Source organism: Diadema antillarum, unplaced genomic scaffold (assembly GCF_040938485.1).
Source record: "Diadema antillarum isolate AM-2024a unplaced genomic scaffold, OU_Dant_1.0 seq00000194_RagTag, whole genome shotgun sequence".
NCBI classification, from domain to species: domain Eukaryota; kingdom Metazoa; phylum Echinodermata; class Echinoidea; order Diadematoida; family Diadematidae; genus Diadema; species Diadema antillarum.
Genome location: NW_027271257.1, coordinates 63,116 through 88,579, shown reverse-complemented (window position 1 = coordinate 88,579; position 25,464 = coordinate 63,116). Strand labels below are relative to the sequence as shown.

The 25,464-nt window shown below is 41.6% G+C and overlaps 1 protein-coding gene across 1 annotated transcript in view; it reads right to left on the bottom strand.

Moving 5' to 3' along the window:
- Positions 1-935: 935 nt before the first annotated feature.
- LOC139728722 (plexin-A4-like) overlaps positions 936-25,464 on the bottom strand; it is a 43,001-nt gene continuing 18,472 nt past the window's right edge. Inside the window, exons 6-26 of the mRNA XM_071639663.1 lie at positions 20,155-20,248; positions 19,302-19,471; positions 18,709-18,857; positions 17,006-17,120; positions 15,277-15,413; positions 13,381-13,545; positions 12,436-12,529; positions 11,818-12,069; positions 11,262-11,420; positions 10,453-10,684; positions 9,682-9,821; positions 8,930-9,195; positions 8,059-8,272; positions 7,101-7,257; positions 6,435-6,532; positions 5,692-5,761; positions 4,807-5,003; positions 3,836-4,005; positions 3,027-3,239; positions 2,026-2,179; positions 936-1,403 (exon numbers count right to left, since the gene is read on the bottom strand). Of these exons, the coding sequence (XP_071495764.1) occupies positions 1,302-1,403; positions 2,026-2,179; positions 3,027-3,239; positions 3,836-4,005; positions 4,807-5,003; positions 5,692-5,761; positions 6,435-6,532; positions 7,101-7,257; positions 8,059-8,272; positions 8,930-9,195; positions 9,682-9,821; positions 10,453-10,684; positions 11,262-11,420; positions 11,818-12,069; positions 12,436-12,529; positions 13,381-13,545; positions 15,277-15,413; positions 17,006-17,120; positions 18,709-18,857; positions 19,302-19,471; positions 20,155-20,248 (3,348 nt within the window). The 3' untranslated portion in view covers positions 936-1,301. The remainder of the gene's footprint in view (positions 1,404-2,025; positions 2,180-3,026; positions 3,240-3,835; positions 4,006-4,806; positions 5,004-5,691; positions 5,762-6,434; positions 6,533-7,100; positions 7,258-8,058; positions 8,273-8,929; positions 9,196-9,681; positions 9,822-10,452; positions 10,685-11,261; positions 11,421-11,817; positions 12,070-12,435; positions 12,530-13,380; positions 13,546-15,276; positions 15,414-17,005; positions 17,121-18,708; positions 18,858-19,301; positions 19,472-20,154; positions 20,249-25,464) is intronic.

The following is a 25,464-nucleotide window of genomic DNA, read 5'->3' as shown; positions in this document are numbered from 1 at the left end:
AAAACCTCGGAATATCGTCAAAGTGAGTCAAACTAGCGGCAGGATTCTGAAGAACTGATTGGTCATTATTTCTGATTGTTCCACTGAATCCACAAAAAAAAAAAAAGGTCTCAGCGATTCACGAAACAAGACATTACATTCTCAGCACACAGTTGTGTAAATCAACTCATGAAAAATGTCATCAATGTTCAGACCAACTTGGAAAAACAGAAGTCTCTCTGCGAACAGGACCAAAACATACCACTGTTCAAACATTCTCAAGCACGGTATGAACGAATGCGTATTACCATCAAAATATCTCGATATGAACTCCATTACGTGGTTCCGTTCTCTTTCTACACTACAGCAGGATTCAGTGTAAACTACTGTATAAACTGTTATTTTCGCGTACAGGTATTTTCGCGAATTAGAAGGTCACAGACAATTTCGCGAGGTGTTGTTTTCGCGGATTGACGCCGACGCTATCTTACATGCACTGTTACCCTGGTGCAGGGCGACATTTCCGCGTGTTGTTAAATTCACGACCCAGCTGTGATTCGCGAAATTCGCGAAAATTAAACCCTCGCGAAAATAACCGCTTATACAGTATTTCTTCCTCCTTTGGACAACTTCATTGCTGCAAGCTTTTTTGTCTCATCCCCTTGTTTGTAAAGAAACAGACAAAATAAAGTCTCTTCACTCTTGTGCGTGCTTCTTGACAAGTGTAGTCTCTTCATAAAGGAGATGGTTCCCCTGTGCCCATACAATCATTTTTATGCTCTGTATCATCTTTAAAAAAAAAAAAATCATTTTCAGTCCTGATCCCCTTTGACGATTAAAACAGAACACAGACCACAAACTTGTGACACAAACTATTGAAGACATGCAGACAAAAAAACCGTAACAACCATAAACCAAAAATATCTGGCTGCATGATCGGATATCATCTTCTTCCATAAAACAGTCAAATATATTTCAAAGGCAAGCTTGAATAATTGCAGTCTGTGAAACAATGTATTCACTTCCTCGTGACGCGAGACGTGACGTAATCTGACGAGAGTTGATAACTTATAGACGGGAGCCGACCCACGAGGACACGGATTGACGAGGCTGTCGTAAGTATGCCGTAACATCGTTATCGAACACATATGCCAGTTTCTCATCAGTAACAGTCCATCGAGAAAAGGACTTCCCACTTTACATATTGCAAAAAAAACAAAAAACCAACAAAAACACTGAAATTTCGCATCAAGTACAGTAAAGCAGCAAAAATAGCGAAAGATTGCTCGTCAGATGTCTGGCGGCGCCCTCACAGTTCGCCGTCATATCGTCTCGCTATCCACCATGAGCTGCTCTACGTGCGCAAACTTCTCTGCCAACTTGTACTTGAGGGCAAATTCGTCCCGCTGTAACGACTCGGAGATCTGTCCGATGGTAAAACACATAGAATGCATTATGAGCTTAAGATCAATGAAATAAGAATATAATTGTTGCAAACATCACTTTAAACACTCCGAAAAAACAAAGGTGACAAGAAATGGATCAATTTTGTCAGGTAGCAATATTTTTCCATGAGTTGTGTTTAGGTTTCTCCAAATAATATTGGTCTTTTTTTGCAGGAATTCGTCATAATCAGCAGTTCACTTTAAACAAAATTTGAACACACTTTGAGTGAACATTGCAATGTCTTTTATCAAACATAGAAACTCGCAAGTTATGCTAAGTCTGGGGAAAGGAGCATTCCAATGTCTTTTGTTATTCATATGAGAGTCTAATGATTGACAAATGATGTCAATCGAAGAAACTTGGGTTGGAAGATTTTTTTGTGGGCATATCCAAGGAACATAAAGAAAATTAGTAGAAATATTATTATAAAACGTATGTCACATATTTACATGTAGATATTCATTTAGCCACATAAACAATGTTGAACTGTATAATGAATCAATACAAATCAAAATGCATTTGCACTGCATAGTTCCTTTAGTAATGGAACAGTTTCTGTTTTGTTTTATTTGGAGGGTGCCATTTTGAGGAGGGACCCACCTGTTCGCTGTACTTTTTGGCGTAGGAGTGGTAGAGCTCGTTGAGCGCCGACAGGGTGTGGAAGTCGTACTGGTGGCTGTTGGAATGTTCGGCCAGCACGGCATTCATGTCCTGATCGCTGATGGGAGGCATGTTCTTTATGTCCTCATAGTACCTTCAGATGAGATAATGATAATAATAACAATAAATCATTTTTTTTTAGCGCAGAATATATATCTAAATATTCAGCTATGCTGCAAGAGCTCCTTAAAGGGATGGTAAAGTTTTGGTGGAGATGGTGGATTCAGATTTTAACTTTTTGTGAGATAATTAGAAACCACTTATGAAATATTTAAGAGCATACAATTCTAAGAGGTATTTAAAGTTTATTTGATGAAAATTGGTTGTGAAATGGCCGAGATATCCAAAAACAAAGCAAAACGAAGAATTGTATGCTCTTTCATATTTCATGAGAGGTCTCTTGTTATCTCACACAAAAAGTTGAAAACCTGAAGCCTCATCTAAAACAAATCTATACTGTCCCTTTAATGCTACATTGCTGCATCCTCCTAAACAATTTGAATAATAATCATTAAATCCATAAAAACATATCAATCTACTATACAAGTCTGCACAACAGAATAAATAAATAAAAATGTATGAGTGTGGGAAAACAAATGGAGGAGGCCTTGTGAATAGCTTGAAAACTACAGGGGACAGGTGCCTGATCTTACTCCCCAGTTAACCAGTAATTAAGGAAAATGCCCATAGGGTAATCCCAGCAGGCTCATTACTTACTCACGAGGGCTCTCATAGTACAGGCCAAGGCCTTACCCTACCAAAACCACCATGCATGTATTGGGAGAACCGAACCAATTTGGGAATTCTTGTATGTCTTTTTTTTTGTTGGTAATAAGACTCCCTGAAAACGGACTAGATTATGAAACATACCTAAGAAATTTGTTCCAAAAATTTTGTTCTCTCTTTTCATATGTGATGATAACTTTGGAGGCGATACTGACCTTGCTACCCACTCCTTATATTTGGGGATGTCCTTGGCATAGAGCAACTTGCTGGACGGCGAGTCCTTGGTCAGCTGGTGCTCTGACACCGAGCAGGCATCCATGAGGCACTGACCGACGATGGACAGGCAGGCGTCCACCGTGTCCGACTTGTAGATGTCAAAGATGTGGTCCGGGTTCTTGATGAGGTTCACCCAGAATCGCAGCGGAAGGCTGCCAGGGTCAAAGTTGAGAGAGGGAGATGTAGATGAGTAAATTTTCACGCCTGTGACTCTCACATTTTTACTCTACGCAGATTCTTACAGGCCACTGATCTGTCAACTTGGCCCGCATTAACCCGTTGAGAATGAGTCCCAAGTATACTCGGGCAGGTGTCTATGGGAAATGCGTGCTACACTGTATAGCAAAATCAGCCCGTCCTCAACAGGTAAAAAAGATAAAAAAAAAGGTTTTGAACAAAAACAAACTCAGAGTAGCTCAACATGTAGAAGATGGTCTATTCTCAATTGGACAAACATTTTCTAGATACCCCAAACAAGATGTTTCTTGTATCACTGTATGTTACTGGAAAGGACACATCATCTGGCCTTTAGGGGATGATCCACTCATTGGGGATTTTTGGAAAAAATATGTTATCATAAGCTCTAACAACCCAGAGAAAAACACAAGATTGCTGTATCCTACACTTTTTAAAGCGACATACTATGAAACAAAAACAAATTATCACATTTGCAGTCCTATCAAAATGACATTAGTCCTTGGACCCAATGTCCTTTGATAGGAAGAGATACAGCAGGACCAGTCCTCACCTATTGCTCTTCCACGAGTGGACCACCTCGGGATTCGTGACGCCCTGCTGCTTGGCCTGGTCGTCGAAGAAGTCGAAGAGATACTTGATGGCACGGGGGAGGGTGTTACTGCGGTAGTTGACGCTGAATATCGTCTCGAAGAGATCGTCGACAAACTTCTGTAACGTCACCTGTTGGGCAGAGAAGTAACGGTGAACTCGTGATACTCGTGTCACCAATGATAACTTTGTCATTACACAGAGAAATCTAGCTTCATCAGTGACATAAATCTTTTTTTGTTTTGTTTTTGTTAGCTCGTTTTGCTGTACGACACCATTGTAACTGGTCTTAATCATAAGGTGTACACACACAAACACACATCCAGTGGAAGTCTTGGTATTAAAGGACATTGTCTCCATATCACCAGCCAGCAATGAATGAATTTTACACATTATCACAAATACCTTGGCATTCGTTTTTTTTTTCTTTTTTTTTTTACAAACAATCAGAAACTTCTGGCAATGAAATTGCATTGAAAAAAGTGTCTACTGATATACGATTTTGCCATTATACCTAAAAATAAAAATGAACATATTTGATAAAGACAGTGTCATTCCAATCTAAAGCTACATTTATTGCTGATGATGAATATAATGCCCACAGACTGTATAGGACAAAGGCCTTGAAATATATGTACGACTCATTTCTCAAATTTCTTGGCTTGGTGTGGTTGATGTAACAGCCAGTGCATGCAAAACTAAAACCAAACAAAATGCATGATCATCAGTCTGGGAAGGCTTTTCAAGGCAAAAGACATAGTTCCTAAAACAAAAGTCACGAGAGACATTCTCGTAAAGCTTAAAGTAAAAAAGAAAAGAAAAGAAGAAGAATGATTGGAAAAAATGAAAGAAAAGAATGATACCAAAGAATGAAAGAAAAGAATAATACGAAAGAATGAAAGAAAACAATGATAGAAAGGAAGCGAAACATACCTTTGTTGTGAGTAGCCTGGGCAAGTAGATCTCGGCCATCATCTTGTGGTCCTTCTCGTTGTTGCCCTTGATGTTGTTGTCGTGGTCACTCTGCTTGACCAGGTGCCACAGCTTGAGGCCATTCTCGACGTCCGAGGACCCGAGCATGGGCGTGGTCGATCGACACGGACTGGCTGCTGTAGAGGAGGCGAGACGGCCGACGATGGGACAGAACGTAATAACAATGGCTTTCACAACTACTCATTTCAAATTTATCTCGATATTGTAAATCTTTGACAGCTTCTTTCGCGGAGGTCATTCACTCTCAAATCTGGAAAAAGACCAGGTAATTCTGGTAACTTCCTTTTACTCACATTCTGAGTACCAGTGTAATAAACTATGCATACATCACTAAAATGTATGACGGTTTTAACTCAAACATCCAAGTTTGTGACTTTGAGTTTATGCAGCAGAATGATAAAAATTTTAAGAAATGCTTATATGATATTGGTAGACTTAAACATCATATACACCCCTGTCATGTCTCATCTGACGGCTGTATTAATATGACTGTCAAAGCAACAGTTTCTAGATTCTTGCTGCATGTTTCTGAAAAACTGTCTACTGATGGGGTGACCAGAAAAACACCAGCATCTTTAACATTCTATGGTTTTGCTCCCTGGTAGATAGTGGTTCCAAGAGCATTCTAAATGTCCAATTCTCTTTTCCCATCAAGACCTCTCATACGTACATATCTTGAGATCCCTACCAGTTTACAGTGAGAAACATCACAAATTTATTCAAACCTCTACAAATCTTAGAGGCATTAAATACGCAAAAGTCAATGATGGAAGACTGAATCTGCTGTTGCCGTGGTAACGCATCACTCACTGTATCTTCCTGTTGTGGATGTTGTGAAGGCAGACATGGTGAAGCCCTGCTTTGGTACTAGAGCTATCGTATCTCCATCCCGCACCTATGAGTGAAAGAAATGAAACACCACATGGTCACAATAAAGTAATGACATCATCAAATGTCTCCCCACCAAAGCACGTAAAGGAGGAAAGGATGGATTTCAGTATTGCAGCAACACATGATTGGGGCGATTACTGGCTTATGCCACTGACATACTAGAAGACATTTTGGCTCATTTATTGCACCAGTCACTTCTTGGATTATCCACACTTTTGGTGGTTTAAATGTGCAGACATGTGACACAGCAATTAATATAAATCAGAAGTTCACATAATTTTTTTTTTTTAATAAAGAAAGTAGGGAGGGAACTTTACTTCACATGATATATTTCTTACAAAATGATCAGAACAATAATTTGTTTAATGAATGCTTTGTATTTTGTTTACACTTTTCGTTGGCTGGAAATAAAATGACAGTTGAATTGAATTGAATTGAATCAAATATACAGAAAAGTATTTTATCAGTACCATTCAACATCATTGACAACATGGGATGGTGCATGACCCATTTTTACAGAGCAGATACTTTTTTTTTTTTTTTTTGGGGGGGGGGGGGGGAGCTCTTTCAATTAACACAAGTCCGGACTGTTGTTGGCACTTGATGTGAAGACAGCACATCTAGTGGTCCCAAGATCTTTACAGAGAGTAAGGTGAGTGGCAAAGGGGCAGACAAACCTGTTCATCGGACAGCATGGTCAGCCTCTTCCACTCTCCGTCCACTGCCCCACTGTCCTCTGCTAACACCTTCCTCCCCGACAGGCCACACCTCCATTCTACAGAGAAATGAAGCAGAGAAAAGATTTTTAAAAAGTGCATGCAGAACATTTGAAGGGGGTCCTCAGACATCAAAAGCAGGTTTACTCCATAGAATAACTGCCTGCACTTTCATCGATCTCTGACGTTTAAATGGTGGCTACCATCCAAGTCAGTCCATTGCCCTTTTCATTTATCTATCTCATGTAATCAATTTAAGTCTTTCAGAGACAGAAAATTCATAAAGGATTAGAACAACAACACAAGCATAGCAAACGACCAGCTGCATCTGCTTCACATGCACTTAAAATTGAAATCAAACATATCTGAGAACAAATCTGATGGCTTCAATCTTTCTGTGCTTTTGGCAATGACCATAAAGTAACATATCATTCTAAATCAGCAGTCACTACAAAAACATTAAAGCTGCTGATTTTATGTACATGTACACATATTAATGTTTATCATTGATGGAACATTTCTAAGGTACATTTTTGTGTGTGTGTGTTTTCAATTCTGTGGGTGCATTTAAATTTTCTGTTCTTACAGAGCATATGTTGATTTGTATACTGCAGAGTGGTCACTCACCTAAATCTAGTTCTTCTTTCGGAGGTCTGTGGCTGTAAGGCGTGGTCTTATAGATGGCATCCAGAATCTTCTCTTTGACCTGGGAGATGGAGTCGCACGTGTGAACTTTGACCTGTATGGGGTCGGCATCCTTATCGAGGCCCATGGCGTAGATGGTCTGAGTAGGGGATGAGGCAGACACAAAAGAGAACAAATAGATTTAGCTTCTTTATTTTACAGACCAATTCTCTTAATGGTTCTATCTTTTAACTTTAAAAAGGATTACATGGCTTTTCTCTTGGGGAAATGTTCTTTCAGTGGCTGCATTTGGCAGGTGGCTGCTATAGACAGGTGGTTGCTCTTTAACAGGCAAGTGTGACTGTACTGGAACTTCCAAGCATCTTTAATTGATGATGATTAAAGCAGTGATCTATAATCATTAGGCTATATTTCATGAGGAGATTTGGAATTACCATGAAGTTGCAAATGAGTACACTATTTTTAGCAACACTCTGAAATGCTGGCAGCTGATTGGTTGTTTCCTACCTGCTGCCATGGCAACTCTAGGTTGCCAATGTGGCGATTTGCTTGTGAAAGACAGCCCCAAGGATTCATTTTCAAGGGCAGGTCATTCTATCTTTAGCAAGTTCTTGACAACTATGACTCTTGCCACAATTGGGGGGGCAGAGCCTCTTATGAGTGGTAGCCCCGCTTGTTGACATGTAACGTCTGTTTAAATGCATTCGTATCACGGGCCAAGGATATCCAGTAAAATCGATTTCCAGGTTTCAAATGTCACATCAAGCTACTCTTCATGGCAGAGTTATGTTAGGGTTGCTTATCCTTGAGACTTTCTGAATAGTATATCCAATAAAAATGACATGAAATAAGACACCTCAAAAGTCCTAAAAGGCTCATGCATACATAAGACACACAGGTAGAAAGTGAACAACAGCGTTCGGCAGGGCCACACACTTACAAGGGTTTTGTTGTCGATGGTCTGGCGGATGATCTTGACCTCGCTCAGTCCGTAGCGCGCCTCACCCGTGATGGAGTCTATGGGACCCATCTCCACCTGCTGCTTGATGCCGAAGAAGAGCGTGAAGAGGGGCTCCCCCGCGCTCTCCACCAGGAAATTGTAGAGCAGGAACGACAGCCAGTTACTGACCATCTTCTCTGCCACCGACTCGTTTCTGTTGGGATGGTGGAAGAAGTTAAAGGTGCATTACGGCTTGGTAGCGAAATTTTACTCGACCACGTGCTGCCTTTAAAGGCTGAAAAATGCTGAAAACCGGCAGAATAGATTTGGGTCAAGCTGACTAAATTCTAATACAGCACTGGCCATTTGAAAATCAGTGACAGTCGTGTCATCTGGCATTTGATGGGCACCTACACGTTGTACTTCACAAAATTCATCTTATTTACATGACTGTGATATTACAAGAAATAATCCGTCTTCATTTTATCACACATGACACCTTGCCAAAAAGATGTTAATGGCAATACACTTATCACAAATGGCATCTACCACTTTACTCTTGAATGAAATGCAGATATATAGACTGGCTTCCTTATGAACATTCAGAATTTTGCCTCGAGATGTGTCTGATACAACAACATCGAATGCATGTTCTGTGGATTAGAAAGTATTGATATGTATTTAGCTGGGGCAGGCAAACTTAAAAGAGTGCCTTTGGTAGGTTTTGGACAAAGAAATATTCATACATTTCATACATTAAACAAATCAGCCCAGTGGAAAGGAGGGTAAGCGTAATCAAGTTGTTGAGAGTCGGTAAAAGAGTCTTTGAGGGTGAGAGAAGGAGCATCCAAATGGTGGGTAGTCTCCTCACCTCCGCATCAGCAGCCGCGCCCGGTCCTTCTCCAGGTGCTTCTCGATGAGCCGCTCCAGCAGCACCTTCATGATGTCGGTGGCGTAGTCCATCTTGCTCTGGAGCACCACCATGAGCAGAGAGGCCAGCGCGCTGACGTCCCGCAGCTTGAAGTTGCGCTGCTCCTCAAGCGTGGTGATCAGGCAGAGGAGGAAGGTTTTGTTGTCGATCAGCTGGCTCAGCATCTGCAGGCCGCGTTCCGTGTTCGTCTTGCGGTCGTTCGGCAGCTGCACATAAAGAGGTGAGAAGAATGGTAACCCTCATCTACCATCATGGACCAACAAACAAAACTAATGGACATTTTCAGGCAAAGGATCTTAAATATACACATGTAATACTGTAAAATCAGAAACAATCACACCATATGACACTTCCGCGAATTGGAGCCGACAGTGTTTTTTTGTGGCATGAAACTTTCGTGAATTGTCTCTGGCATCGGATTCACTGTGTAGACAAACACTTTAACATGCAGTTTTCTTTGGCAAATCTCACCTCCTGGCAAAATTTGTGAGTTTCATGCATGCAAAAATGATTGGTTTTACAGTAGACTGTCATCTTTATTGCAGAATTGAAACAAGTTAGCTATATAGAGTCTGTGATCCTCCACTAGTATTATTGTACATCAAATGGAAACTTGAAAATGTGGGAGCGATAAATGAAATGCACACCTCAATGAAGATATGAAATGAAGGTGTGGGCTGCTGAATACTCACAGGAAGTTCTCGTAACACTGGGTGGTTGGGTTGGTCTGGGAACATGGTCTTCATGGCGTAGATGTGGTAGGAGTGGAAGGGGATGCCGCAGCCGAGGTCGCTGGTCACCGTGTTCACACTCGTCTGCAACTCGGCAAATGCTGCAAAGGATAAAATAGAAATTCGTCCAGTTACATTCAGGGGCAAAATTCAAGTTTTATTCCATTTATAATATGATGTGCTTTCTAATTCTGATCTTAGTGTAATTATTCTGGAAGTGTCTTTCGAGTTCTTCAGAGCAACTGTCAGATCTGTCCCAGACCTGAGTCGAAACAAACACTCTGTCCTCTTTCTTGTGAAGATTCCTGCAGTTTGACTTTCAACTTACCATTCTATAATAACCACAATTTTTCAGGTACCCCTAGCTATCTCAATTTTCAAGATGTTTCCTATACTGTCGGTGGGAGCATCCTACCACCTCTTCTCCCTGAGCCACAGATTCCACTCCGCTTTCAAAGGTGTCTTTCATATTCCAGGAGCTCCAACATCACATCATTTCAACACCTTGCATGATCCATCCCTTGGACACAGGGTGTGACCATCAATATTCTAGTCTCTCACTAACCTCAAGACCAAACCAAACCTGTTCCATATACTGCCTTAGACACAAGGTGTGGACATTTTCTTGTACACCTGAGGACCGTAACAAAAACCTGCTCCACAATCGTTAGGTTTCCATGGCAACCTTGCCCCATCATTCGTCCAAGAGACGGGTGTCCGCCGCTAGCTTACCCTCTTTGCACTCCTTGGCCACCCTCAGCTCCAGGGTGTCCCGCTGCTGCTCCAGCTGCTTCACCAGCCGCTCGTTGGCGTTGGCCTTGCGGCAGTAGACGACCAGGGTCATCATGAAGATGATGATGGCCAGCAGGGATCCCGCCGCAGCCCCGATGATCAGGATCCAGGGTATCTCCTTGGGCTCGTAGTGCAGCTTGCCCACATTGAACTCCAGGTTACCGTGTTTCACCTTCGGAAAGGGGTAAAGGTGGAGAATATCATCTTCACTCTTATTACAGGGAATCAGAACAAATATATACCACCTCACCCTACTATCACAACTTTGAAATCATAGCAAAGTATGAGATGAAGTCTCAGATATAAAGCAACATTTTTTCTTTTGTCTCTAAATCTTGCCATGGGTAATTTTAATTTCTTTCCCCACTTATCAACATAGCTTGATTACACATTCCTTTATCTGCTTTGCCTTTTTGATTGAAAAAAAAATGGCACCTCTGCCTGCCATCTTATTGGGTTGGAGACAAAACAGGATCTGCATACTAGTTCAGAGTTATGTGAATATCGCAAAACTAGACTTTAAGTCAGATTAATAATGAATTTCTTGCTAAAAGCAGAAGACTTCCAGTCAGTCAAACAAAATATGCACTCTCCCTTCTAAAATCAGGTACAGACATTAACAAACCCAATGTTTGTAAGTATTACAGAAACAAATGGCGTTCATTACATAAACTACAAGGTTACCTATTTACGATGCTGTGATTGAACACAAAACAAAGACTTGAGTACCAGCAATTCATTCAACTCACAATGACTGATGGGTACAGGTCCCCCTTGGTGCTCTTGGGTTGCTCGTCGGGAGCCTCGCACGACAGCTTGGACGCCGCCAGCAGGATCTTCCTGCAAAGAGATTCACCGATGTAAACCTCCACGTCGTTCTCCTCGTAAGCTAAAGTCAGATTTTCCCCCTGCATGACATAGGACAGAGTGAGAGAGAAAGAGAGAGAGAATTAACACACAAAATAACTCTTCACTAAAACTGCAAGTTGCTATTCGATACCAATGATGAATCTGAAACCATTCACAGAAAAAAAAAAAAATGTGCGGCAGATAGACGTATATACGTACGAGAAGAGAGGGAAGGTCTAAGGACAACTCCAAAACAACATGGTTCTGGCACAATTGGGGGAGGTGGTACAATTTTAGTGGTGCACATTCCTAAATTACTAAAGTGTTTTCTAAACACAACTATTACTTTGAAAAAAAAAGTGTTTCAAAGGACAGATTTATTAAACACAGACGTCTGCACAATTTGACCGTGCCAACAAAAGCAAGTTCAGGTGGAAATCTTCCCTTTTTTTTTACCTGAATCGTCAGCAGCTTTTGCTGTCCGTACATGAACTTCCTGATGTGATCGGGCTCGTGGAACTTCTGGTAGTACGGGTCGGAGACGAACTCGAACGGTTGCACGCCCGACATCTGCTTGAGGCTGGTGAAGTTCTGCACGCCGTCCAGGATGAATCCGTAGTGCTCCCTCTTCATCTCGGGCAGCACTCGCACGTCGGATATGTTCGGCGTGAGGCAGATCATGGTCTCGGAACTCGTAACCGTGCAGTTCTGTTAGCGAAAAGAAATAAAATGTCAGCAGTTTGTTTCATCAGGTGGTTATATGATGACAATGCAAAAAGGGTGCATTTTTTGATTTCTCATCATCAGCCATGATGATCTGTCTGCACATTTTCACACAATCTAATAAGAAAACAAAAACACAAACTTTGATTGTATACAATGATTCGTGTTGCACATGTAGATACCCCTCAAATAAGCACACTGGATTTTCACTCTTGATTCACTGGATATATTTCTACAAGCATCACAGTTTTGGTTAAATGACAAATCGAATTTGGGATTGAGATTTTGCACCATGGCTGGGTGAGAGCATCTGTGACCCCAAACAGATGTTGCCAATTTGATGAGGCTTACCGATGTGACAGTTCTGGTGGGGAGCCTGAAGACCATCTTGGGGGACTGGATGACATTGAGGTTGGTTCCCTCCACTGTGACAGGCAGGCCACCACTAGATGAGAGCAAAAAAAAAAAAAAAAAAGGAAGGGGGGGGGGGGTTAAGAACCTTGCAAGGTAAGTGAACACTTTGTCATCAAAAAGCAACTAAATTAGAGCACTAACAAGACAAGATATGCAGTGTCTCTATTTTTGTATCATTTCTGAGAATGGGATCCCTCCACGCACAGAGTTGATCATTAATCAATATGTGATCGATACTCTTTCCCCCTCGAAATAACAATGTTACTTGTCACAAAACACATTGCCATATAGAAGGCACTGAATGGTCTTAAACTCTTGTACTACAGAGATTATCAAAGTTTTGAAACACCCATGCCGGACATGTACAGTGCTCCGATAAGGAATTGCATATCAGAAGAAGTGCCCTGTATGCACATGTAAAAATTTTTATTCTTTAAGTGTAGACGTGTACTCATATAACACTTTTTTGTAGTACCCTTTCATGAGGAAATACAAATCATATGCCAACTATTTTCACGAGGAAATACAAACTACTACTCTACTAGTTATCAACAGCTATCATCTGATAACAGCATCCAATATACGATTGCCTCAATGCAATGCCCACTCAACCTCCAATTTTTGAAGACCGCATACAAAGTGTCCAAAAAGTGTCCAAGGAGATAATACATTTCAACACAGCTACCCTTTTGCATAAAAATAAAGCTTGTGGTTTCACTAGATATATCACAAGTGCTTTTAGATGGAATGGGTGCAATAAATTATTCTGCAACCACAGAATATATGGCCTCGATACCCCTTGAGATAAAAGCGACTGCAAAAATATCAAATAAGCGAACAAAAAATAAAAGATAGGGATGGAAGATTCCGGGACAAACAAACCTCTTGATGGATTTGAACCTCTTGATCCCAGTGATGACCGGATCTGGATTGTACGTGTAGAAGAGCGTCCCCTCCACGTAGCGCCCGTCAAACCGCATCCCGGCGTACCCGCGCTCCCCCACGGGGGCTGGTGTGGTTTGGCAGATGACCGCCTCCTGGGAGATACTGCAGTTTCCACAGAGGGCAGAGGATGATAGAAACAGAATTTAAGTTTCTTGCACAGATGACGCATACTACTCAAGGAGTTTCTACACATTAGAGCAACTAAAAAATCAAAACAAAACAAAACTCAAAGGGAAATAGACTTAAACACCTTATGTACATGTATATGTGAATAGCAGGAATACAGCAATATTGGTAAAACACATCAGTAAGTCTGAGGAAGATTGGACAATCCACTTAAATACTATGAATTTTAATACTTTTGTTGACGTCACCAACTGTAGTGGTCTTCTCTTCCAGCGGTGGCTGTACCGAAACTTAAAAAATTCATAACTTTTTTCAATGGATTGTGCCATTTTTCTCAAACTTCACTAATGTGTTCTACTGCATTCTACTGTACTGCATTCACTCAATCCACATGTATATTTGGACTTCATTCCCCTTTAAGTGATCATGAAGAGCCTCTTATAATTAACAAAAGTAAAATATACCAAACTTAATACAAGAAGTTTCATCTACCATCATGAATTATGGAATTTCCAAGCTATTCATGTCTTTACATAACAGGGGCACTTGCCAGCTCACCCAGGACAAGTAAAATTGTATATAGGGCAAGCGCATATATACAAATGCTGACAGTTGCTTGCCTGATGAGGCGGGTAAAATTTGGACTTTGATATGAAAATCAGAAACTGAGTGGCTATGGATGGCTATGACATCACACCTTGGTATCCTATGCTTTGGCACAAATAGTGACACCATAATCATATCTCTGCCTATGCCACTCTAAAACTCTTGAATATTTATGTCATCTTGGAATATGTAGACTTTTTTTTTTTAATCAAAGAGATCAGATAAACCACCCTTGGTATATAATGTTATGTGAACCTTGTGTCTTTTGATATCCCCACGAGTTTTCCTACGTGCCATGGCACTTAAATCAATTTGCCAAATTATTACTATTTTTTTTTTCTCATCAGCATTCATTAATTCCTCTAAACTTGACCTAGTTGTAAAGTTAGCAAGCCCACTCAGGTGTCGCAATGTGCCTCAGTCCAACAGGGAGGCCAAGGTGATACAATGGGGGTCAGGAGGATTAGGTACATAATCTCCTCTCATTGGCATGTGGTTTCCATACAGCTTTCCTATTGCAGAGGAAAGCACCCTAGCGTGCATGCTAATCAGTGAACTTGGCACATTACGGGTTTAAAAAAAAAAGGCTAACAGTGAGAAGAGAAAGGGGGGGGGGGGGGAGAAAGATAGGGGGAGAGAGAGAGGAGAGGGTGAGGGAGAGGAGAGGGTGAGGGAGAGAAGGGTCGATGTTCGGAGATTACACAGATGAGGAAAGCATAGTATATTTTTTTCTTCATATGCACCCACATCCTGTGTGAAATGAAAAGTGAACATGCCCACCCCAAGCTGACATGATCATTCATCAAATCTACAAAAAATCCTTCCCCCTTCCTTCCTCTCCCCTTCAAACAAAAAATGTTATCACAAGATACTTAGAAGGAGAAAGGTGAGAGAGGGTCGTCACTTCACACAATAGAACCATTCATCATCCAAAATGGCATAATTGCCTGGAGGCTCGAAGCATATTTTTACGCAGAAAGGGAAGAGTTGACTTTGACTGTACAGGGAGGAGGAGGAGGAAGGGTGGGGGGGGGGGGGGGAGAAGCAGCATCACACCACAGGTGAGGAAAATATGGGGTCTGGGGTAATGAGTTTTCGCACCTCTCCACGATGCATTCGTGCTGGGCCAGCATGGCTGTGATGGAGCTGGCCGCGTCGAGGTCGTGGCCGGAGATCGTCACCCGCGTGCCGCCCGAGGCGGGGCCCATGTTCGGTTCGTGGGAGATGATCTTGGGAACCTGCAAAAAACATGTTGACGAACATTGACACCAGAGGTGAGAGGGGAACGTGGCCAAGGAATCCATTATTGGTGGTCAACTGCCACCTTGTTGGCTTTAATTAGCTGTTTGTTCACAGGGTAATCAGGGAGGTGGAATGAGAGTTTCCACCTCCCTGGGATAATCAAACAGCTAGTACTACATGCTGTACTAGTCTATGAAAGAAAATATCCACAGCTTCACAGCATTTCAAGGGTTGAGAATGAAAACAACAAATCCTAGTGAAATGAATTGTCTTGTTTTTAAAGGCATCAGTTACAAAATTTCAGTTATTTCTTTATCTACCTGCAATTAGACGTGTATCAATATAAAGATGATATCTAAACCAAGAGATCATGCTGTAAAACTGTTTATAATGTATATAAATATATGACTAACATTCACTGAACAGTCAAAATATCTCTACAAAAGGTAAACTACAAGGGAAGAGAAAAAGAGATAGGACAATGCATTACAGATTAGCAAGCTCATACCAGTTGGGCAGCCTGATATTACCAGGTGAGGTTCAGATTCACTTCAAATGGAGCTAGCCATGTACCAATGGTAGACATATGCTCTGAACAGAATTTGTTGGAGCAACTCTAACTAATGCCACTAGTGTAACAGCATGTCCAAGCTCTTTTTCTTTTGAAAAATCCTTTTGTGTCTCAAATCAAATTTGAGCATTCTGTTTCAAATCTAAATCTGAACCTGTGTGCAATTACACCATCTGGTCGGTCATGTTACTCAAAAAGTTGTAACAAGCTGGTACCGGCAGGAAATATGATTAGTTTTTACTGGGTTAATGGCTCCCGATTTTAATGGCATGCCTGCCACGAAAGGTCAGGGCAAACAATTACTGGGTGGCTCCCTAATGGGTCCTGATAGACACCGTATGCGCTCACTCCCCGAAGAGTGATCTTAAAGTGAGAGTAAAGATGAGTTGCTCATCCATTGTCATGGTTCCCCTCATAACTATTGATGCAATGCATGAATGTCATTTTCCCCTCGGCAATGCAGCATATGCATATTTCCCGGAAGGACGTGGCATATTCATTACACGTGTATAAGGAGTGCTAAGTCACAGGAAAATTCCAACCCTCCCTCCGGAGCCACAAAAGAACTTGATGACTAACCGCTAAACATTCCTGAATAAAATGATACCCCCTCTATCTCCCCCATTCCCCTATCCCACAGTGGGAGCCCACGCCCCTACAAACACACATCACATCGTGTGAGCAATGACATCATATTTCATCTTCCCTGGACAGGGCATTTAAGCTACATAACAACTTACCCAAACATGAATAAATGTTTTTTTTTAAAAAAGTATTGAAAAAGTGCAAAGATCCTAGAAGTGCATCCTCATTATAAAAGATGTAATTATGCAAGCATCCCTCATCATGCACGACGTCACAACATTCATCGACTCATCTTAGTCTCAAGAACAATAAAGTATTGATGTTATCACACAATGTTTTGGCAAGGAACACCTCTCTGTGCAAAGACCCCGACCCAGCTCCGAACTGCTCCGATCCGCAAAATAAAAATGCTGCCATCGCAGCCTCACTTACGACAAATCGGAAATCCTCATCCGTCTGCCCCTCCTCCGTCTTATTCCCGCTCATCAGCTTAACGACGATTGGCCCGCTGGTGGGACTAGAGACGCCTTGGATCATACACACAATCCTGTTATCCAGACAGGAAAAGAAAAACGACAGAGAAGAAAGAAATATGGTGATATAAATATGGTGATATGGAAATGTGATTATCTGTGAAATATGCAGTTTAGCTACGTGTGAAACAGCTGACCTGGATGAGACACATTAGGTATGTAAAATCTGAACTTTTCCAGGAGAGTACTATGTGCAACACTGATATTATTACTTCTGCCAAGGTAGGAGGAGGTTAAGTGATCATCGGCATTGGTTCGTCTGTATGAAAAAATAACCCCCAAATTTGTGAACAGATTTGAATACACCTTGCAGGAGAAGTCGACAATGGCACAAGGAACAGATGATTAAATTTTGGTTTTGGTTGTGATCCGGGAATATCTATGGATTTTTGAAGGGAAGAATTTTTGTTCTTTTGGGAGAAAGGGTCAATGAACTTGGGAATTCAAGCTGGGCATATTTCAGGTTTGCATATGCGCTCTAAAGCGCGTGCTCTGCTCGGGCAAGGTGCTATATAGCTGGAAGCTGAAGACGTAAACAGGCTTCTGTATTGGGAAAGTGGGCAATTTTCGGCATGAATGTAAGGTTGGAAAGGGTGAAAATGAGCTGCTTGGTGGAGGTCTGTGTTCTGCGAGTGCTTTTCTAATTACTTTACATCCTAAAAACTGCCATAGAACATTTCCACTGGTAAGCATTCCGCTGTGTGCGAGAAATTTGATGTAAACGTTGCAACTCTTACTTTGTTCCTATATGGACAATAAAATGAATCTGAATCTGAATCTGAATCTGAATTGTGCATCGTGTAAAGTTAGTACAGACAAAAGAAATGGATGCGTTTAGGGACATAGCAGTCTGTAATCTACCTCTGTCTCCATATCCAGCCATCTACATAAATCTCTTAACAACACACAAGCCAGCGATGGTGTATATGCGCAGGATCAACGTAATCTTACTTGATATATCTCTGGATGAGTTGCCAAGAGATATAAATGCAACGAAGGGAGGAGAAACTGTTGTGATTGTCAGCAATATTTTGTTTCTCTCTCTCTCTCCCTCTGAAGGGGATTTTTATCCGACACGAAAAACATTGAACCGAGGAACATTGAGTTTATTGCCGTGGCACGCTTCTAAAAAAACGACAACCCAAAACTTGCAACATGACACGGTGCGGACTTAGTTTTTCAAAGTTCTTCACACATTTGAAAATAAATCATGAGTGCCTTCATTATCAATAGAAAGAAAACTAAAGAGAACGTGGAGAGATGGATGGAGAGCATTCGGTATCAGAGACAGAGGGAGAAGGGTGGAGAAAACAAGAGTGGATAATATGGGGCGGGGAGGATGAGGGTTTTATGATAGGAGGGGGAGGATACTGAGAAGGAGGGATGGTAGTTGAGGGCAGAGGTTACTTGGTTCCAGACAGGGGGACATTTGGGTAGAAATATGGGAGGTATGGGGGTAGAAAGTGGCTGAGTAAAGGAAAGAAAGGGGGCAGGGGGAGAAGTTGGGAACCAGAGGTGGCAGTTCAGCTGCCAAGGAAACAAGTTTAGAAGACGTATGTGATCCCCCCCCCCCCCCCAAACAAGGGCGTGTCCCCCACTCACTCTGTGGCAGTGACGTATCTCTCGGGGAACATCTCGCAGTGATGTCCGGCCACGGTCACATTGTGGATGTTGGCAGTAGACTGACCCAAGTTGATTCCCTGGATGGTCAAGTTGGTCCTGCCCTCCACGGGACCAGCCCTGGGGGAAAACTACCCGACATGAACAGAAAGAGATGGTTACACCCCTGCCAAACAAATCGCCATGACAACAGCAATGATCTCTTTTTACTGCAAAACTGCAGATACAGCTGAACTTAAATGAAATCACTTCAATTTTGAACCTGTACCAAGCTACAACAAGCCATCTTCTTAGCATGGTGGCATTATTAATTATCTTTAGGGGATATAAGTTTATCATGATGACCAGTTACCATCCAATACAACATTTCTGGAACAGAGTGCAGTACTGTGGCCTTCACAACCCATAATAAATGGTCACTCCTTCAAAATGATGAGTTCTTTTTTCTTTTTTTTTTCAAACAGCTCACAGGAACAAAGATGGACAGTCAACACATTTTCTACTTCTAGCCTGGCTTTAAAAGGGTTCTAAACTTCATTCCTAAAGCGGTCAGGAATTTTAGGTGATGCACTCACGCTGATGATGCTCGGGGTGGGACAGAGATCCCCCGAGGAGTACCAGTCCGAGCACCTGTCGTCGATGGAGCACTGCTGGGTGCTCTCGCACCAGCCGCACTCGTACTTGGTGTCCGCGCTGATGCACACGCCGCAGTTGGGGCGGTTCACGTTGCACTTGAAGAGGTTCACTGTCAAAGCGGGGCGAGTTTGAAAGGCAAGCAATCGATAGCTGTCAGTTAGGCATCCACGGGGGTGGAAAACTTGTGAGGAATACACGACCTCAAAGGAACCACACATTTTTTCCCATCATTATCACATTATCAAGGTCCCCCCCCCCCTTGGAAAAAGCAATATGAAACATTGCTGTGATGGAATACTGCCTTCAGAACATGCTAGACAGTTCAACATCCCATTCTACATCCAATCTTCATTTCTAGCATCATCATCATCATCATTGCTCATACACTAAAAGCTTGTCTTCCTTTCGCCGCAAACATAGCACAATCTTTTATTGTGATTGCTAAACTTGTGAAATGTCAGAATTAATGAATGTCAAGATCCAAAGTGTAATAACATTAGGTGAGAAACCCTCCTGTTTGAATGTTCTATCAAAAGCTTACATTCATAACTCAAGGTAAATATCTACAACTTGCCCCCCCCCCCCCCCCCGAAAAAAATAAGACCGACAGGCCAAATCTCATCCAATCTTGATGTGTTCGAGTTTGACTGAATTTTACCAAAATTGAAATGCTTCTGTACAACTTTTCATTTCCAGGTATTCACCTACTAAGTAATGCATGAGCCACTTCTTTGTGAAAGACAAAAGCAAATCAAATATCAGAAAAAATGCAAATCAGAAAGACGTATTTACCTGTAAAGCCCGATGGATTGTCAATCTTGAAGTTGTTGTTCCACTGGACGCTGAGCACCACCGGGAGAACGTCCGCATCTGTCTCGTAATTGTACTGGAAGAAACACACAAATACACAAGAACATCGGTGAGATTCTGCAGGTTAGCTTCAGGAACAACAATACCAGATGTGTGGGAGTTAAAGGAAGCTCTATAACAAATCAAAACATGGAAAGCCAAGTTAAAAGGAGGAACATCCTGGACCACAAGCAGAGCTGAAAGTTGAGAAATTGCAGCTTTTAGGGAGGGGAGATAAAAGCATCAAGCATAAGAGCCTCAAGTTGCTTGACTTCACATGCAGGACAGTTAGAATAGAGGGCACAGAGAGAGAGAGAGAGAGAGAGAGAGAGAGAGATAAGATGGTGAGATGTGTTGGAAAAAAATGCATTAACTTAAGAATGTGTGTACATTGAGAGTGAGAGAGAGGGAGATAGAATGGAATCTTCAAAACAAACACACAAATTTCCCATGAGAGAAATGAAACATAATCAGAAGGCAGAGAAAGAAGGAATGAGTTCATAAGAACAGAACGTAAAGAAAGTTAATGGGGGAAGGGGGGGGGGGGTAAGGAGAAGAGGAAGGGGTGGGGAGGGGGAAGAGGAGGAAGAGGAGGAGGAGGAGGAGGAGGAGGAAGAGGAGGAGGAGGAGGACACGGAACTTGAGATGCATAAATGGAGATGAAGCACGCATAGCTGATTGCTGAGACGGCCTCTTCTGTCCTTCAACAGATGAGGCTTCTGGAGCAAAAACACTCTTGGACAATATCAAGAATACAATGGAACCCCCCCCCCCCCCCCCCCCCCCCCCCCAAAAAAAAAAAACAACCAAAAAAAAAACCCCCCCAAAACCCCCCCAAAACATCTTCTGCTGAGACCACTCCCTCCAAAGCTTGAATGAAGAAAGGGACACTGTATTCATTTTATGTGTCCTCGGACACGCGAGAAGTCTATTCAAGACCAGGGTGTGGGTGGGGGAAGGGGATAATTAAATCTTTTGTGGACTTTGAGATTTCTCGAGGAGGAGAAAGAGAGAGAAAACCCTGGGGAAAGTCAATTAGCTCTTGTGGTAATGTGTTTAGGGCGGAGGACTTGCCAGTCTGCTGGAGTTTAACCGGCAGGTGATGCAATGCGACTTCCTCACGGAGCGTTAATAAGAAAAAGGGGGTGGAGGAGGGGGTCATTAGTGCCTGCAAGGGAGGAGGGCTGCCAAAATAATAGAGGGGGGGGGGGTAGGTGGATGAATAAGACTCGCAAGGGATGACTAGATTAGATTCATGGTGCAGCCTGGATTGGATGTGGCAAACGTTCGAATGATACAGGTTGATTTCATGAAGGGGTGGAAGAAGGATTTCTGTTGGCCGAGTAGAGGATGGATGGTTCTTTAAACATCGTAAAGAGAAAGTCACACTGGAGTTGTCAAATAAATCTCACTTTGGGAAATCAATTCTGGTCAACCGGAATCTAAAAGACCTGCATCCAAATACCTTTGGTGAGTAATACAAACCAGCGAGAGAGAAAAAAACATGAAACCAGACAAAGGCAGGTGTTTACGCACTAAAAATCTTGGCAAAAAAAAAGGAGACATTTTATGTTCAATTCACAGTCATGTGACATTCAGTGGTTGGCCTACCGCACTCTCACTGACTGCGAATGCTCCTTGTCTTTGATGGGGTCGGGGCATGTGAAGGGGAGGGGGGGGGTTGAAGGAATAGATGTTTGAAGAGATAGGAGCAATAGATACAAACACTTGAGTAAGACACACACACCACTCTCTCTCTCTCACACACACACACACACACACACACACAAACACAAAACAGATAAAGAAAGAAGAAACGAAAGTATGGAAAGAGGAAAAAAAATTAGGGTGACAGATTCCATATGAAGCACTGCTGTCCATAAAGGTGTGAACATCATGCCCTGGGAATATAAGGTGCAGGTTGAAAACTCTGTATCTGTGGCGGGATTAACCTCGAAAAAATGGTGTTAGGAAAATGGGGGAAAATTGATGAGTACATCTAATGGGAGCAGGGATCTGATCCCCAGGACAAGAGGTGAGAAGCAGAGACACTTTATATGGACATTCAAGAACACCGGCAGAGGTAGAGAAAGTGGCCCAGTTGAGGAGAAGGAAAAGAACGAAAAGTACTACTCTAAGCAAAGAAGAACGAAAGAAAGAGAGAGAGATATATATATCCCGGCTTCAAAATTGGAATATATCATCTATCATCCAGACTTCTCCCACATGTCTTATACATGCATGCAAACTTGGAATGAGGAGGGGAAATTTGAGAAATGTACAAAAAAAGGGGAGAAAACTGCTGTAAACATGCACGGCACTCTTCCATGGTCTCATATGCGAAAAATTGAGCTTTACAGCGCGACATACACACGCTGTGTAAGACGGACGATTTATGAACGCACAAAGCCTTTAATTGCACACTGCTGATTCTAGATATTGCACAAAGTCCCTGGAGAATGGCTATCGCAGCTGTTAACTTGTCTAGATCAGAATGATATTTATTAGTGGAAAATTGAGCAAAGGAAATGGATGGAATCCCATTTTCTTTGCTCAATTTTCCACTGATGAATAATATTCATTTCTGGTCAGTTTTTCTGTTTGCGTTTGTTAGATCAGAATACAATACATTGCAGACTTCTGGATTGAGGCTCTTGATCTTCAATACTCCAATTTGTGGTGGTATAAAAAAATATTCAAACCCAGACAAAAAAAAAAGCGGGGGGGGGGGGGGGCAAAACTTAATGGGAAGAATCTTCGAAATGCTGAAAGTGTAGATAAGTTTAAATTATTGCTCAAAACTTATTTACTCTTTCTAATTTTTGTTGTTGTTATACAATGTACATTATGCTGTATTTTAATGTAATATTTTTCCATATTAATGCACTCAGAAACGTCAGTATTAAGCACTATATACTGTAAAACGAGGAATTTTCGCGTGCACTTTAATTTCGCGAATTTCGCGAGCGCCAAGATTCGCGAAATTAAAATGCACGCGAAAGTCCTTGTTTACACTATTATGCATTGAACGCCAGTGGTACTTCGCGAAAATTTCATGCCACGAAAAAGGCTGCCGGTTCCAATTCGCGGAAAATTCATGCCGCGAATATATCATGTTTTACAGTAAGTGTTATCTATTATTATTATCATTATTATGATTATTGTTATAATCATAATCATCATTATTATTAAATGCAGAAAGTAGAATGACCAAAAAAAAAAAAAAAAAGGAGGAATACATGAAACTCCAGGAAGGATTAATACAATTCATAAGTGTGGGCTAGATATACATGTATGTATGTATATGCACACACTTTCCCAGTAAATGAACATGACATATAATTTTTTCAATATCATTCATCGGAAGATATGCATGTACATGTGTACATACAGTCAACCTCGCCCAAGCTGAATCTATTTTGACTGGAGAAATAGCTTCGACTTGGGCGATTATTTGACTTATGCCAGGTCGACTTCAGCAAGCTTGACTGTAAAATGTAAATATACAATATAAGCACAAAGAGGCAAAAATATGAACAAATTTTTGCCATCTATCATGGTGAAGACAATGTGGGAAGGCTTATTAAAGAGACGAATATTGAGAGATAGTGAGAGATACAAGAGAGAGAGATAGACAGGGAGAGAGAGAAAGGAGAGATAGAGAGGGAGAGAGATGGTGTGGTGGTGATCAAGGGCAGGGCTTGGTGGCTGTTCTACAAGTCTCATGCAGTATGCATGAAGGCCATTACGGAGATGGATAGGGGATACATATTTCATGGTCAATAGCCATCCGTTAACCCCGCTGTAAATAGCTCCTTAGCGACATTGTTTTAGACCGGGGACATTAGAACATAGCCAGAAGAATCAAGTGCCGACACATCCATGTCGGGTCTTGCATCTCTTGATGCTATTTTGACACCTCCCATCCCCTCCTTCCCTCACAAAAAAAACAAAACAAGTACAGACAAGAAAGTAGATGGCAATAAACTTTTCTCGTAGCAGCTCTTCTCTGAAGTCTTAAAGTTTACACAAAGTCTTGTAATTACTATCATCCAAGTACCTGCTCAATTGCTTTCAACACAAGAACAAAACTTGCACTGCTAAACCTCTGCAGATGACAATCCTTACATTTTGTCATGCGCATGGCAGATTGTCATTAACACGCTTACCTGCGCATGGCAGATTAACGCTAAGCTGTGGGAGTGTGCATAGGGTTAACAACATTCTGCCATGCGCAAAGAAGTGCGCTAACAACATTCTGCAATGCGCACAATGATTTCTGCTGGATATCAACCCTTTTGGCTGATGCACGAGATCAGAAGGTCAGTTACACATATAGCAACTACGCAACATTACAAAATTCATACTCGGACCATTTTCTTTCGAGATATTTTCCGTGCTAATTCTTTGGAGTAATACCTCACATGATATAAGACAATTTATTATGCTGAAACTTTGAATATGCTACTGAAAACACATATCTTTTAGCAGGTTTTACAGTCATAATCTGCATGCTGATGATAGTCATGATAATGCACAATTGAAAATATTTGGACTGGAGGATATTTTCACATCAACATTATCAATATTATCATTACTAGAAAACTTGAAGCAGAGAAATGTTAGCCATATGAAGTGACTATCATTTTTTTTTTTTTGTCTCATGATATTTATTCTCATCTTTCAACACTAGAAACATTCACTGAAGGTGATTACTACCCGTACCAAACACTTTTGTACTGGTATACTGCTAATAATAATCAACAGTAAGTGATGTGCTGTTACCACGGTAACATACTTTCAGCTACATTTGAATCTTGCACAACTTTACATTACACTCCCACAAGTACCAAATATCTTGTGAATTGTTTACCAACTGGGGAAGAACTTTAATCTTCATCGACTTTTTTCGTGATATAGGGGTCATAATGCACTTTTACCATGGCAATGTGTTACCTCTGAAAAGATGTGTTGTGCACAACTTTACATTGCACCTTTCAGAAGTACCAATTTTCTTGTGAATGGCTGGAAACCGGCATAGTATGATCTACAAGTCTTTTACCTCATTTGGGGGGTCATAATGTGCTATTACCATGGCAATGCACTTTCCGCTACTATGGAAAATTGTGTCTTGCACAACTTTACACTGAGCTCAACGTGAGTGCAAATTTTCTCTTGAATTGCTTTAAAACTGGAGAAGTAGTTTGATCCACAACATTTGTAACAGACTGTCTGACTGACCGACCCCCTTCA